This window comes from Pistacia vera, unplaced genomic scaffold (genome assembly GCF_008641045.1).
Source record: "Pistacia vera cultivar Batoury unplaced genomic scaffold, PisVer_v2 Contig208, whole genome shotgun sequence".
Classification (NCBI taxonomy): domain Eukaryota; kingdom Viridiplantae; phylum Streptophyta; class Magnoliopsida; order Sapindales; family Anacardiaceae; genus Pistacia; species Pistacia vera.
Genome location: NW_022196011.1, coordinates 973233 through 987799, shown reverse-complemented (window position 1 = coordinate 987799; position 14567 = coordinate 973233). Strand labels below are relative to the sequence as shown.

The 14567-nt window shown below is 34.7% G+C and overlaps 2 protein-coding genes across 4 annotated transcripts; both read left to right on the top strand.

The window, feature by feature from the left end:
- Positions 1 to 3550: 3550 nt before the first annotated feature.
- LOC116129171 (probable calcium-binding protein CML41) lies at positions 3551 to 4354 on the top strand. Its single transcript, XM_031414919.1, has one exon. The coding sequence runs from the start codon at positions 3738 to 3740 to the stop codon at positions 4296 to 4298; it is 561 nt and encodes a 186-aa protein (XP_031270779.1). The 5' UTR covers positions 3551 to 3737; the 3' UTR covers positions 4299 to 4354.
- Positions 4355 to 12319: 7965 nt separating this feature from the next.
- LOC116129118 (cold-regulated 413 plasma membrane protein 1-like) lies at positions 12320 to 14508 on the top strand. 3 transcript variants are annotated; one of them, XM_031414876.1, is made up of 4 exons: positions 12320 to 12583; positions 13307 to 13414; positions 13504 to 13574; positions 13719 to 14508. In XM_031414876.1, the coding sequence occupies exons 1-4, from the start codon at positions 12450 to 12452 to the stop codon at positions 13916 to 13918; spliced, it is 513 nt and encodes a 170-aa protein (XP_031270736.1). In that variant the 5' UTR covers positions 12320 to 12449; the 3' UTR covers positions 13919 to 14508. The 3 variants fall into 3 exon arrangements, with proteins under 3 accessions (XP_031270736.1, XP_031270735.1, XP_031270734.1); XM_031414875.1 differs by having other exon boundaries at positions 12322 to 12583; positions 13713 to 14508; XM_031414874.1 differs by having other exon boundaries at positions 12322 to 12583; positions 13686 to 14508.
- Positions 14509 to 14567: the final 59 nt, after the last annotated feature.

Below are 14567 nucleotides of genomic sequence, written 5' to 3'. Positions count from 1 at the left end.
GAAGAAATTAGGTTTCGGGTGTGAATGTGGAATAGCAAGCATATAGTTATAGTATTCTCTAATTAATTTGGAAGAGGTGAGAAGAAAACCACCAATAGGTAACCTGATGGTAAAAGAGTAAAAGAATGTTTCACAAGCTCATAAATTTGAGTACCTCAAGATAGTAGCGAATCCAAAAATTTATATTAGGGTGGGCCAAAATAAAAACTAATTACGTATTAATATTTATATCCATTAATATTTTTGTTAGAGTGTGCCAAAATTCAAAAATTGTACACATTAGAATTTTTTCAAAAAAATTCAGGATGAGCCCTCAACTAGTGCTGGATCCGCCCCTGCCCGTAGGCACTAATATGGGTGGTAACTAGGGTTATTATCAGGCTGACAATTCTAGAGTCTTAAAAAATTAGTTGAGATGTGTGCAAACTAGATCAAACATTTCTGATGTTAGGGTGTTCGAAAAAATAAAAAAAAAGTGAGAAGAACGGAGGCCAGGCTGTAGAGAAGGGGCAGTAGGCTATCAGGAAAAGCAAAAGCCAAGAGCTGTTACACTATTCAATTTAAAAGGGAACTTTCATGATGAAGGAGAGGCGCGGACGTCGGCAATAAACAAATATATCGGTGAAACCAGAACAAGTTTACATGAATTACTTAAATATGAAATTAAAGTTACTACAACAGGATTTGTTATCAATTTGCCCTTGCTTAAATTAAAGAGGGAGCTTTTGAGTAAGTGGGGCAATAAGGAGCCGTCATTTTTGGTTTTTTGTTTGGTTTTTCTACTATACGAGATGGCGGTGGTCCATATGTCACACACATACAGCGTCAAATTACTGACTTAAGTATTCAAACGCAAGCCCAGCGGCCGAAAGGACCGACATTTGTGAGGAAAAGAAAAAAACAAAGGCTATCATCTGATATGGGCTAGAAAGTTCTGCAATGCGATATATTTATTGGCCAGAAAAGCAGGAATTCCTATTGATCTTCTCTTCTAACAAGTCAAAAGGCGCCACTATATATATAAGTTCAGTTAATCTTTATTTGGATATAAATAATCACATGAGCATGCTGATGTCTCGCCCGTAATTGAATGCCAACTATCCAAACCTCCCCAAAGGTTGTTTGAAATATCACCAAGACCCCAATAAGTATTGAAAACTACCGATATTGCCTCATCTATTGCAAAATCATCACTTGCTCCCGATATTATAGTTAAGTAACGATAAAATATGGAATTTGAATGGTGAAATCTGAAACCTCAAGTCGCAAAGAAAAATATTATTTATTACTTTTTAGAGTGTATAATCAAGTTGATAATTTATTTAATTCATCAAACCAAGTTGATATAGGTTGTGTGTGATTTTTCCATCAAACTCAGAGAAATCAGAGTTTAGCGAAGTTATAGCCCGACTTAGAACGAGCTCGATTTAAACAATTGTTCGACCCAGCATAAACTCGTTGAAATATAGCTCGACTTAGCATAAGCTAGTCGTGACCAATCTCGACAATTGTTCAAACAGCTCACAGATAACCTCAGATCTCAGATATCTCAAAAGGGATCAGATCAATAGCAATCATGGCACAATCTCAACGCTCAATTGCGAAAATATCGGAGTTCAATTTCAATCATAATTGTAATCCCTTTATTTTCGTTATTTCCTTTGTGCAAAACTTGCGTATAAACCCCTTCCAACGATGGAAAATGGGTTAGCAAATTATTCTAGGAACACTATTGTAAGCTCTCACAACAAATACAAAAAACAGTGGACGTAGGCTTAAGATTCAAACTTGCCGAACCACTTTAAAACTCTCTTTTGTCATTTATTTTACTGCATTTACATTCATACGTTGTTGGTTATCTTTAATCACGCACATTGGATTCAATTCCGTTAAAGTTAATTGGATCACTCTAGTTGATGTGAATCTCGTATCAACAATATATATCCATAAAAATCAAATGTTTAGACAACAATAGAATCTAATATTCAATGTACCAACAATAATTATAAAATTTAATTATACAAAACGAGTTTAGATTTAAAAAAATGTCTAAGATGTCCAAAATAAGTTTATGTATTATAGAATAAACAATGATGAAATTCCATAACCCTGAGGGATTGGCCTGATGGTTAATGAAGTTTACTCCCTTCATTGAGTTTCTAGATTTGAATCTTGGGGTCACCTACTATATTGTGATTTATCTTATCTTTTGTGTTTTTAGATTGTTCAATAGACTCTGAAGATTAGTTTAGGTATAGCGTAAGCTGACCCGGATCATGACGTGATGAGCAATTATTTCCTGAAAATCAGAAGAGAAATTCCAAGGAGATTTCTGATAATTGCACCCTTAAATTCATTGTAATTGATTAAAGAAGTATGCCACTATGAACTTTAAATATTCTCCAATCACTCAACTTCCACACGCTGCTTTTACGAGGTCCTTAACTCAGTATTAATTTATCGGTTTTTGGTTGTGTAAAAGGATCAAGGACAATGCATATATTTGATTATTTCTTCAAAAATGTGGACACTCATCATGATTCATGCTTTTTCGTACCAATAGTCCAAAAAGAATTGTAAACAAAGAATTTCCATGAAATTCTATCAGTCAAGAGTCAAGACCACTGGGCTCCTAAAGAAAATAATTTAGGAAGATCATTAGCAAATACTCATCCCATTCTTTATAATTGACGTTTTAAGGCTCTACACATTTTTTAATAAATCAATTTTATCTCTCCTCTTATTGTTGCCCTCAAGATCAAAGGACATTATGCCTGTATTTTGACAACTTCATTACAACTTTTTCAACACCCAAGAAAATAACTAGAAGATCACAGATCATTTGTCTTTGGCATTAAAAATTTCTTGGTGTGGAATTTTTAATATACAAAACCAATAACTCTGGATTGAATACTAAGTCTTCTTGAGAAAAAGAACAACTGACCTTGGGAAATGAAATTGTAAAACAACTGGAAGACACAGAAATACACAGCAGTATTCATTCATTCGTAGTGAAAGCAACGCAGCTACCGCTGGTTTTTTGACTTTGACGTTTTAGCTTTTCCCATCCAGTAAAGCTCTGCATTCTTAACTCAAACGCGGAGTAAAAAAATGACCCCATGAAGAGGAGAGCCCGACTGCATGCTCTACATACGCATGCTGCTGTTGAACTATTTGCCAACAAATTACGCGTTAATTAGGCGCGGCAGGCATTAGGTTCTTTTCCACTGCTTATACCAGATTATAACCAACCTGCCTGCTCCATGCACACTACAAACACACATTACATTAACTTACCAAATACCAATATCTGTTAGGCAGACCGACCCAAATTCAACTTAAATAAGCTTCTGTTAACTTTCTCGTCCAACTTTACACCCTTAAAACACTCTTCAGATGTAGCAAAGTGGACCCAAGGAATGCAGAAACAAAACATTTCCTTACTTTATATATGTAAGTACGTGATTTTTACACATCGTGAAGAGTGCGTGTGACTAAATGTATTCAAGGACAATAATGTATTAATTTAATTTGGCCCCTTTCAGGAAATTGCCATGCAATTTCCCTTCCACCAAAAACCAAAATCATACGTTATCACCATTCTCGTCTCTGTCAGCGGCTGTTTCATAGCAACTCCTTTAAGCTTTCAGAAAATTCATTTTTTCTGTCAGACTTTATTGCCTTTTACTCTATTATATAAACGCTACGTTACATGATATTGAAACCATTAAGCTAAGATGGCAGCTGATCGAGTATCTAAACCATCCAAATGGTTCTCAAACAAGGGACTGAGGTTAAGTTTTCCTCGTCGCAGATCAAAGTCTAGGTCAACATCAAGCTCTCCTACCTCCCCTATATCTCAAGGTGAAAGTACAACAAAAAAACCCTCTAGAGATGATGAGCTGAAAGAGGTTTTTCGTCATTTTGATGGTGATGGTGATGGGAAAATATCGGCTCTCGAACTTAGGGGTTACTTTGCATCTATTGGAGAGTACATGTCGTACGAAGACGCTCAAGGAGCGATCGATGATCTCGACACAGATGGTGATAATTTACTTGACTTTCAGGACTTTCTGCGGCTTATGCAAGGAGAGGGCGATGAAGATCTCAAGAGGGCTTTTGAGATGTTTGAATTGGAGAAGAAAGGTTGCATAACTCCAAAAGGATTGCAAAACATGTTGAACCGCCTAGGAGATTCAAAATCTTATGATGAGTGTGTTGCCATGATTCAAATCTTCGACATCGATCGGAATGGAGTGCTTGATTATCAAGAGTTTTACCGGATGATGAGTGATTAGTATTTTCCTACATGTAGATAAATATATATCATGTCTTTTTTTTTGTTTTTTGTTTTGTTGGGAGTTGTGTGTACTTTAACTAATTCCTATAGTTCTAAGTGAACGATCTTGATAAATCCTCTTAGTGGCTTATGCGAACTTAAGAACCCATATTAATCCCTTACTCTTTTATCATCAGACCATCCTATAGTAGTTTATATATATATATATATATATAATATGTCTAAGTACGCTTGCATGACTCTTATGGTGCACTGGCTATTAAAATGATTCCATTAGTCGAAACTATGTCTTTCCTTTTTGTTTTTCATTTCCCGGTCAAAAAATTATTTCACTAGTCTTGCGAATCTATTCTTTAGTACTAAGCTAACACATATGTACATGATATGATCATATATATGATTCTGTAGTCATCTATAAGTTTGCTCCTTTTATTTGGTGATTGTGGGGGAATAATCTGTAAAATATATAGCTAGCAAACGTTATATATATTGAAAGAGCATATATTCATGTTGAGTAATGTTATATTTATACCACTCTTTTACACCATTTTCATTACATCATGATGTGACATATTCTACAACCACACAAATTCTATTATAATATTAAAAATTTAAAATAATTAAAAATTTGTGTTGTTATGATATAAATCATAACATAATATAATGAAAATAGTATAAAAGAGTGGTGTAAATGTAGCATTACTCACTTATGTTTGACCATCTTATTAATGATGTCAAACTTCCACAAACCGATGTGATTGTGGGCTTAAAGCAGACAATACCTCTAAAAACCTACTTATCATGTGATTGAAGACAACATAACAATAGTTAGCACTAGAAGGAGGGTCCAAGCTATGTTGAAGCCAAACTCTCATATCGGCTAGGAGACGAGGGCCTCTCAAAAACCCAAAGACACCTTTTCAAGAAAAATTTGTGTAGGTCTCTCAACAGCCTAGCCTATGGGCTCAAAGCGAATAATACCTCTAGAAACTGATCTATCATGCGACTAGATACGGTATAAGAACTCTCATCTATCATCAAGCCGTATCTGTAGAATAATCCTTATGGCAGAAGCAAAGATGTGAGAGCTAGATCTCGTGAAAGTAAGGTAAAGGGACAAACGATTAATCATCTTAATTAGCTTTGACGGATGATGCAAAGTGATGTTTCACGAGATTTTACAGGATGTCTTGGCCTTTACTCTTAGCGCTGAGGTGATTTTTGAATGAAGGTAGATATAGATAATATTGTTTTGTTGGTCATGATTTAATTGTCATCATAAAAGTCTTCTTTCCTATCCTCCCCTCTACCAAAATTTAATAATGAAAGAAATGTTAGCCAGCAGGTTTAATTTTTAAGACCTGTAAGTATAATGACACTTGCCGAATTATTTTCAGAAGAGTGAAGTTTAGGTGACAGCATATTACGTAGTGGGTCACGGGAGTCTGAGCTCATGTACTTTCACCATGCAGGAAGTTGGGTGAAATAGTAGTTCGTGTGCGGTTGGTTTTAGATGGTATAGTAATGTTATTTCCTTGAATGAAACCACTCCTGATCTTGTCAGTGCGTACCATTTACGCAACCATATATCCACCATTCCAACTTTCAATAAATATGGACTGGTAATCCAATTTTACACATTTTCACTCGTAACCTGATCATGGTGGCTCACAGTGAGGTAAATGAGACACGTTGTAAGTAGATAAATTTGAATTGTTACGTTGTGAAAATTTTTTTTTATAAAATTGAGTTATAAGTGTAGTATTACCCTCTAACTTCTCTTGTAATTCATAATTTACTGTTTTTGTTATAAAAGAATATTTGAATTAGTTTGTATGTATTTCAATTAATCTTCATAACCCATTAAATACCTTACCAAACCAATATTCCAATAAACCATAAATATGATAAATGACCTTAAAAAGGTTTAAACAAAAAAGTCAATAAAGAAAACAAATCTTCTTTATCTAACCAAACTCTTGGGTTCATAATTTACTGTTTCATGCACTAAAAACATAATAGTAATAGGATTAGGGAATAGTCAAATAGATCTTCATCATACATTAGTTATACTGTACACTTATCATAACATACTTAAAACTCTAAATAAGTTTAATTAAATCAGAAGAGGATACAAATTCAAATAAGAGCGCGTTTTTAACATTCAGATTTTTTTCCAACATGTATCCCATTTATATTCTATGTTTTCATACTTCACATCTGTATAACAAGTTATAGCTTATATTTCTAGAAAATTTATATGAAATATTATAAATAGGAGGTTACTTTTTTTTTTTTTAAATCAATATCCCAGGCTTCCCATTGATATGAGGGTAAAATTATAACATAATGATAATTTATAAATTTACAATTATCACAATCTATCCTGGATTTAGGCAGTATGAGTTGGATAAACTTATGTAAAGATGGATACTTGGGATAAGGAGAAGTTGTTGATAGAGACATAAAGCATAAACATGTTGAAGTTAGAATGAAAAGGCTAGGGGAAATTACATGGTAAGTGGGAAGTCCAAGTTACATTGGGTTTGGCGGCAGTGCAACTGCAAAGACACAAAATGGCTTTCAAATCGACCAGTCCAAGAGAAGATCAACAAAGAGTCCTAAATTCAATGTGTTTGGATGAGGAAAGAACAAGTGGGAATTTTATTTGGCAACGTCTTCTTTGTTTGGGGATGAAAGCAAATCAATAGTGTTCAAACATCATTACCTTTAACTTCATCCATGTGATTGGATACTGTTATGAAAATTCACTATCAATTCTATGCCTAATCACATGCACAAATAACACAGATAACACACGCAATACCAAATCAAAACCACAACCAACTCAAGAACACCAAATATACCGTGGTTCACCTTTCCACAAAGGAAAGATTACATCTACGTTGAGCTCTAAGAATTTTGGGGCTCACTGCACTAGGAATAAAACGTTATTACAGATAACTCTCACTGATTTTACCCAAATATCAATCAAGAAACCCACTTACACAAACTTGAAAAATCCCTAGAGATGACCTGACCCAGTCTCTCTAAACCTGAAGGAACAACCTGCCCTCACCCAGGATTACACAGATTTGTAACTCACACAAAATTGAAAACAAACTTTCAACACAAAGGGCAAAACAGATCTGTCGCACAAAAGAGAAGAAGCAAAAAATCATTGTTCTGTGTAAAGACTCTTCCTTTATATAGTTTGATCTCATGAGCTAATCTTGGCCACTGGATCTGCTTTATTTCAGTGGCTGAGATTTGATCTTATTTGCAGTGAAACGACAATGTATTGATTAGTGATATCGTGCAGAAACGTTACTATTTTGTGCTTCATATATCAACAGATACACTAGTCTCCATTCCATGGTTAATGGTATTCTTATACCAATGTTTAATAAAATTTGAATAACTTTAAAAGAGGAGTATTCTTATTATTCAATATAAATTTAACAGTTAACTTACCTTTTATTAAGTTCAATGATTAAAACAATAGTACGTAGTTTGAAATGCGAAAGACCAAAATTGTAATATTTGAAACAAATGGATCAAACATAATTGACTAAAACTATAAGGATGAAAAAGGAATTGTCTCATCTTTATAGTGTCTTCCAATACACAATTGTCCAACCCACGATATAAATTGGTTTCATGACCCAACTTTCTACCTAATGCCCGTTTTAATGGCAACTATCATGGTTCACCCACAAATTCTTTGAGTAAACGACATGTTTCCACTTAAAGATTAGTAAAATGACAAGTTTCTATCACTGATTTCATTTATTCCATATTCCTACCCTTTAAGTAACATCGTAAGCAATTTTTAGGGTATGACTAGATGCATAAAATACTATTATCATACTGCCCTTGACAACTTGACAAACACACCCCTCATATTTTCTAAAGTATTTACAAATTTGAAAACTAAGATTTGAAAACTTGACAAACACACCCCTGCAACTGTTGCTTCTGCGACTGCTATGGTAGCAGAGGCGGCTGCTGTGGCAAGAACTTTTATTTTTTCACCTTTTTCTCCACCCACTAACACTTGGCAAAGCTCGCCCACCCTCTGCAAAGCTTGCCTCATCCCCCTCGACATCAAATTGAACTTAAAAGTTGGAATGGGAAATATATTATCAAGATGAAGAGAAGAATTAATGGAGGTGGAACCAATCTTTATTGTTTGTGCGGTAGAGCTATCTGACAATTGAACACTTGAAAGAGAGGTGTTGGGTGACAATATTTGAAGGATTTGAGCAGGGCCGTCTCAAGAACGTTTGTGACCCTAGGCAAGAGTTACTTTGGAGGCCTTCTAATAATATAAGCATATATTAAAAAAATTATTTTAAATTTATTTTTATTGCCTTTTGAGATGTAAAATCACTAAGAGAGGTGGACGACGACCGACGGGCTAACAGGGTCAGGTTGGTAGGGGGTTTTGGAGAGCAGATGCTGGAGAAGCGATGGTTGGTGAAATAGGTGATTTCTAATGCTAGGATTGATCGAAAAAGGCTTGAAAAGTTGCGGCCCAAAAAGTATCGGTGGCCGACAATTGGCGGAGTAAACAGATGAGGTATGATAGGGGTTTTAGTGAGAGGGCTGAGGGGAGGAAGATGGTGGTGTCGGGGAAGGCCAACAACGTCGGGTACATGCCGAAAAGGCCGAAAATGGCTGTCGCGTGCAGTGGAGTTGGGTTGCGTGATTCTTCAAAAATTGGTCAAATCAAGGGTTATCAAGGCTGGGAAATGATAAAGTGATGATTTCGGTCGATTTTGGTGAGAAAATCAACCGGAATCAACTCCAAACGGCTAGTGGCGAAAGAGGGATGGAGATGATTTATGTGAATGTCAAATTTTGAGATTGAATTGTGGGTGAGTAATTTGAGATACGTAAATGACTATTTTAGCATTTCATTGTTAAAAGAAATTCAATGTGTTAATTTAGGGTTGTAAATTGGAATATATGAAACTAGAGGTATAAACTTGCCATTTTGTCAAACTTTGGGTGGAAATATATTTAAAAAATTTATAATAAATTTGTGCATTTTTGGCTTTTTTTGAGGTCCTCTTAGGCTTACTTGGATAAGAAAATATACACTATTTTTAATTTTGTAATATATTAAAAAATAATTTATAAAAAATTAGGCCCTATTTTACCTTATTTTTGGGGGACCCTAGGCAAGTGCCTCAGCTGCCTACCTCTTGAGCTGGCCCTGGATTTGAGGTGTGGAACACATATATTTGTGGCTCCACTGTTGATTATCCAAACATAATTACGAGAAATATTGAGAGCAATACCTACAAAATTAGACACGTGATCAATTCTACCTCATTGTAGAATGGCAAGTATTTGATCATACTGCTCTTGTGTTAAAGTCGAGGTAGATGAAATGAAAGATTCTTTGGTGCGGATTTGCATTGCATGATCTTGTTGAAGTAACTCATTCACTGCTTTTGCTGCCCTACACGAACAACTTGCAAATGTTATATATGATGCCAATTCATCCCATAAGCTTTTCAACCAAGTGTAATAAACAGTGACAGAGAGATCTCTTTGTAAACAATCTGAAATTCCCTTTTTTACCTCATAAATCTTTGTGCTATTTGGTTGAGAAAAGTGCCCACAAGTCTTCCCAAATTGCTTGAGTTGTATCAACATAAATCTTTGTGCTATTTTTTTTTTATAAGATTAAATGAATTGAAAATGTCAATTTTTTTTGCCCTTATTTATGATAGATGATCACGTTGATGGGAGAAATAACAACAACAACGTGAATAATAATGGGCAGCACAGCCGAATAATTTTCTCCCTTCTCTCAACAATGTAAAGCAATATAGGAACTCAAATGTTACAACCCAATTACACACAAACACAAGCCAATTTTAACGTGGAAAAACCTTCCTGATGTGAGGAGTAAAAAACCACGGGACCGAAGTCCACTCAACAACTCTACCTTTAATCAAATAACGGGTATACAAAGTTCTTCTCTAGCTAGAACTAGAGGCATCCGTCAACACAATCATCAAGAACAAAAGCTTGGTATTACAAAGGAACTTTGAAAGAGATCAAGGAAAAACGAGGTTACTATTCACGGATGAAAAATCTGGTGTAGGGAGCTCCTATTGACAATCTGACCGTTCAGATTGAAGAACCACAGGTCATGAACATGCTGACAAAAATTCAGCTCAATCGGACCACAATTCAACAGCCAATCAGCAGTTTGATGAACCTGTCACAGCTTCCCGAAAACCCAATTTTTCTTCTTCCTCTCTTGCTCTCTCACTCTGCTTCTTCTATTTTTTTCTTATATAAGCAGCAGCCAAATGCTGCATTTTAGTGAAAGATTTTGGGCCTCTTTTCACTTTTTGGGCCTTTCTCCATTAAGGAGTGGCCCGACCCAACACATATCTCTACTAACTTAAAAGGGCAAAAAAAGAGTTTATTTGTTCTATGTTTTACTGTTAAACTTCCATCAAATTACTCATAAAGTATTAGGAATATATAATAATTTTTTGTATTTATCGATGTTATTCTTATAATTAATTCAAAAAACAAAAAATATTGATTTTTGATATAACTTGTAAGGGCATTTGGTTGGGGGTAATGTGAGATTACTAGAGTTATGTCATCTTATATTACTTGATTATCACGTTTGGTTGTCAAAGTAATATAAGATTCCAATAATTTTCAAATACCAATAGTAGTTACTGTTGGTAATATTGGAGGTAATCTGATTACCTTTATTTTCTTAGGTATTCTATAACTACCAGAGTAATCTTTTTTGTTATAATTCTATCCCTTATTAATAAAATTTTAGGATAATAATGCCCTTATTTTTAAATCAATAATACTAACCTCACTAATCTCTCTCACTAACCCCTCTTACTAATCTCATGTGGGAGTTTATGATTGGCTTGATTAGGCGGGACCCATTATTAGACAAGTGGGACCTAGTGAATTAACAAATTATGAACTGACATGTGTTATTAGTGAGAGAAAGTTAGTGAGTGTAGTGTTACTCTTTTTAAATTTATTTACATGAATATGACTTTTACTATTTCACTCAAATTAATTAACTTTTTGGACAAAATTAGCCTTAAATTCAAAATAAATTGCAACCCACCACCCCCACCCACCTGCCGCCGCCTACTGCCGGCAATCACTGCCACAGCAAGCTGTCGCTACAGTCGGAACGGGGCACAGAAAGCCGAAAATGGTCGCTATGCATCGATATGGCCATTTCCGGCCAGATCTTTGGCCGGAAATAGCCATATGGCGCACGGAGGCCATTTCCTGCCTTCCGTGCACTATTAGGTTGCTGGCGGCTGGCAGTGGCTGGGTTGGTGAGGGTGCTTTGTTGATTTTCTAAACTTTTATTATGGAATTGTTTTTGCTAAGTTTTTAATGGAAGAGGTTATAATAATCAATATTAAAAAATAATATAATAATAATATTTCATTAAAGATAATTCAGTAATTTAAATAATATATCCACTAATTTATTTCTCCTAACCAAACATATTAATTATATCCATCAATTTACCAAACACATTTTCTTAAAGATTCCTAGTAATCTTCAAGCTAATATAAATTTTTAGTAATCCAACATTTCCAGTAATCTAATATTCTCTGAACTAAATACACTCTTAGTTTATGTTTTAGTAACTTAGTATTTTTATATTTTATGATTTATAAAATTTAGAATATTATATAAATAATATTACGTCAGCATTAAGCTGACGTATATATCAAATTTCTAATTTTTAAATATTATTATCTATACGAATTTTTATACGAGTAAACAATTTATATAAAATAAAAACTCTGCTTGACATGTGACTTAAAAATAGAGTTAAAAAATTCACTTTAAGAAATAGCAAGCGTAGAGGGGCGGAGGAATCATATATGTCCGTACGAAAACGAGTAGAAATGAAGAGCTGGAGACATCTGATTACATCTTGCGGCTGTGTTCATGCCACGTGTTGGAAAGGTTCGTAAGAAAAACGGCTGTATGGATAATTGGATATTGGACTCACAAAACACTCTCAAAGCTGATTGGTGGTATGGCAAGTCAACAGTACAGGATCTCAGGAATGAAAATAGATCACAGTGAATGAAATGCATCAAAACATAAGGGGTCGATGAGAATAAAGATGGAGAGGTTTAAGGAAGTGGGATTAAAGAAGATGACTGAAAATGTTGCATTTGCAGATTTGGGCTTCAGAAGTAGTAGTGGCCGAACTAGCTTTCAATGGGGTGGAACCGTTTTTGCCTTGTGAGTCACCCCATTTTGTTTTACCCTTTTAATTATTTTGTTCTCTCTCTCTCTTGTTGTTAGCTTCTAGTAGTCCTTGATTTCTGACAATTAAGCTTTCTGTTTTTGGTTGGTGTTTTGCCTGGCTCTCTGTTGTATGAGTCACATGTATAATCTCAGTTGTTCGACATAATTAATCGAAAAAATAAGTGTCATCGATCGAGACCAATGAACACATAGATGTAATGTATTGAAGACTTAAAGTTGATCCTTGAACTGAATTTCTTGATGCAAAAGAATTGATGTAGCTAACCGGAGGGATTGAGTCATAATTGTTTCATTTAGTTAATCCCTGTACAGGATTTTCATTTCTTGATACCTCCTAGTTGTAAATGGTGAATTTATCATTTTTGAGAAACTTGCAATAGTTTATATTAAGATGGTATCATGGATTTTCATTTCTTGATACCTCCTAGTTGTAAATGGTGAATTTATCATTTTTGAGAGACTTGCAATAGTTTATATTAAGATGGTATCATGGATTTTCATTTCTTGATACCTCCTAGTTGTAAATGGTGGATTTATCATTTTTGAGAAACTAGCAATATTAAGCTTTCTGTTTTTGTTTGGTGTTTTGCCTGGCTCTTTGTTAATCCCTGTACATGATTGGACAAGTTTCAATCTCATTCTATTGTTAAAGCATTGAGCGTGCTCTGATATTGGATCTTTTATGTTTCTCTACAGATTTTTGTTACTCCTTAATCGAACAGGACGGCGATCACACTTGCAAACTAACCTTCTAGTGTTGTATCTCTTTACAAGTTTCCCAACTGTATTGTTCAAAATCTTAAGGTGCTTGCCAAGGTTATTTTATTGTGTCTCAGTTGAATTGGATCTATATGCTATTGGATTTACATAAATATTAACATGGAATGATGCAGAGGTCAAGTTGGTTGCTGGGTTGCTTTTCTTGCTGTTGGAGCAAACCTTTTCTATCCTCAAACCTGTCCAGGTATGGAGTTCTTAAATTTCATAACTAGTCATTTTTATTTGTAAATGCCTAAGATATAAAAACACCAATTTTAAAGATCTCTGATAAATTCTGTCTCACTCATATTTACAGTTGCTCGTTTTATCCTATTTGTTATAGCACCAGATTGGCTGGCTGATGAATTGCGTGATGGCATTGCTGCTGGTATTTTTTGTCTTATAATGGGGGTTCTACTAGTTATCATAGAGATTCGAGAAACTAGAGGATTTAGGGATTTTGAATGTAGTTTCTATTGCTTTGGTTATATCATAGGTATATTTTTCTTGTTCTTCTTTACGATATCATATCTATGTTTGGGAACTTGATTAGAAGAGGAGTTTCTGCTTGGATGGAGGTGCACTGTCTCCAGTTTCTAGATTTTATTCAAGCTCACTTCGAGCTATATATCAGAAATTGCTACCTGTAGCTCATGTTTTACTTATGGTGCTCTCTGAACCCGCTTCAAATCAACGCATATGAGGGACTTGAGAAGTATTAAAAATATTGCTGGGTCAAAATCTCAATGAGAGAATTTTTGGAGCCTTAATGTTGCTAGTTCGTGGCTTCACTACTTCTTTGATAGATTTACAAGTATATTTGACTCTGGTTCATGAGGATACTGGATTATGTATGTTTTTGAAGCAAAATTCCAAATCTATTTTGTTCTATACCCTTCTAAAGGGTTAACTTTGAAATTGGGGGCTGGTTTCTTTTGGACTGCACCACAGAGAATATATGAAACTCTGGACTTTCAATATTTGCGTGCTTGTAGTTTGTTAGATTGTTGAATAATGGAGCAAGTACATGCACACAAGTAATGAACTGTGTATAATTACATCCGCTGTAAAATGAATTCCGGCTATGGAAACTTCTCTTGTGTTATTAAATGTAAAATTACTATATTATGTTTCTGAAACTTCATTGTGTTGGAGAATCAATGATTGGTCTGAATAGCCAGAGATTGTTGCTTATTTA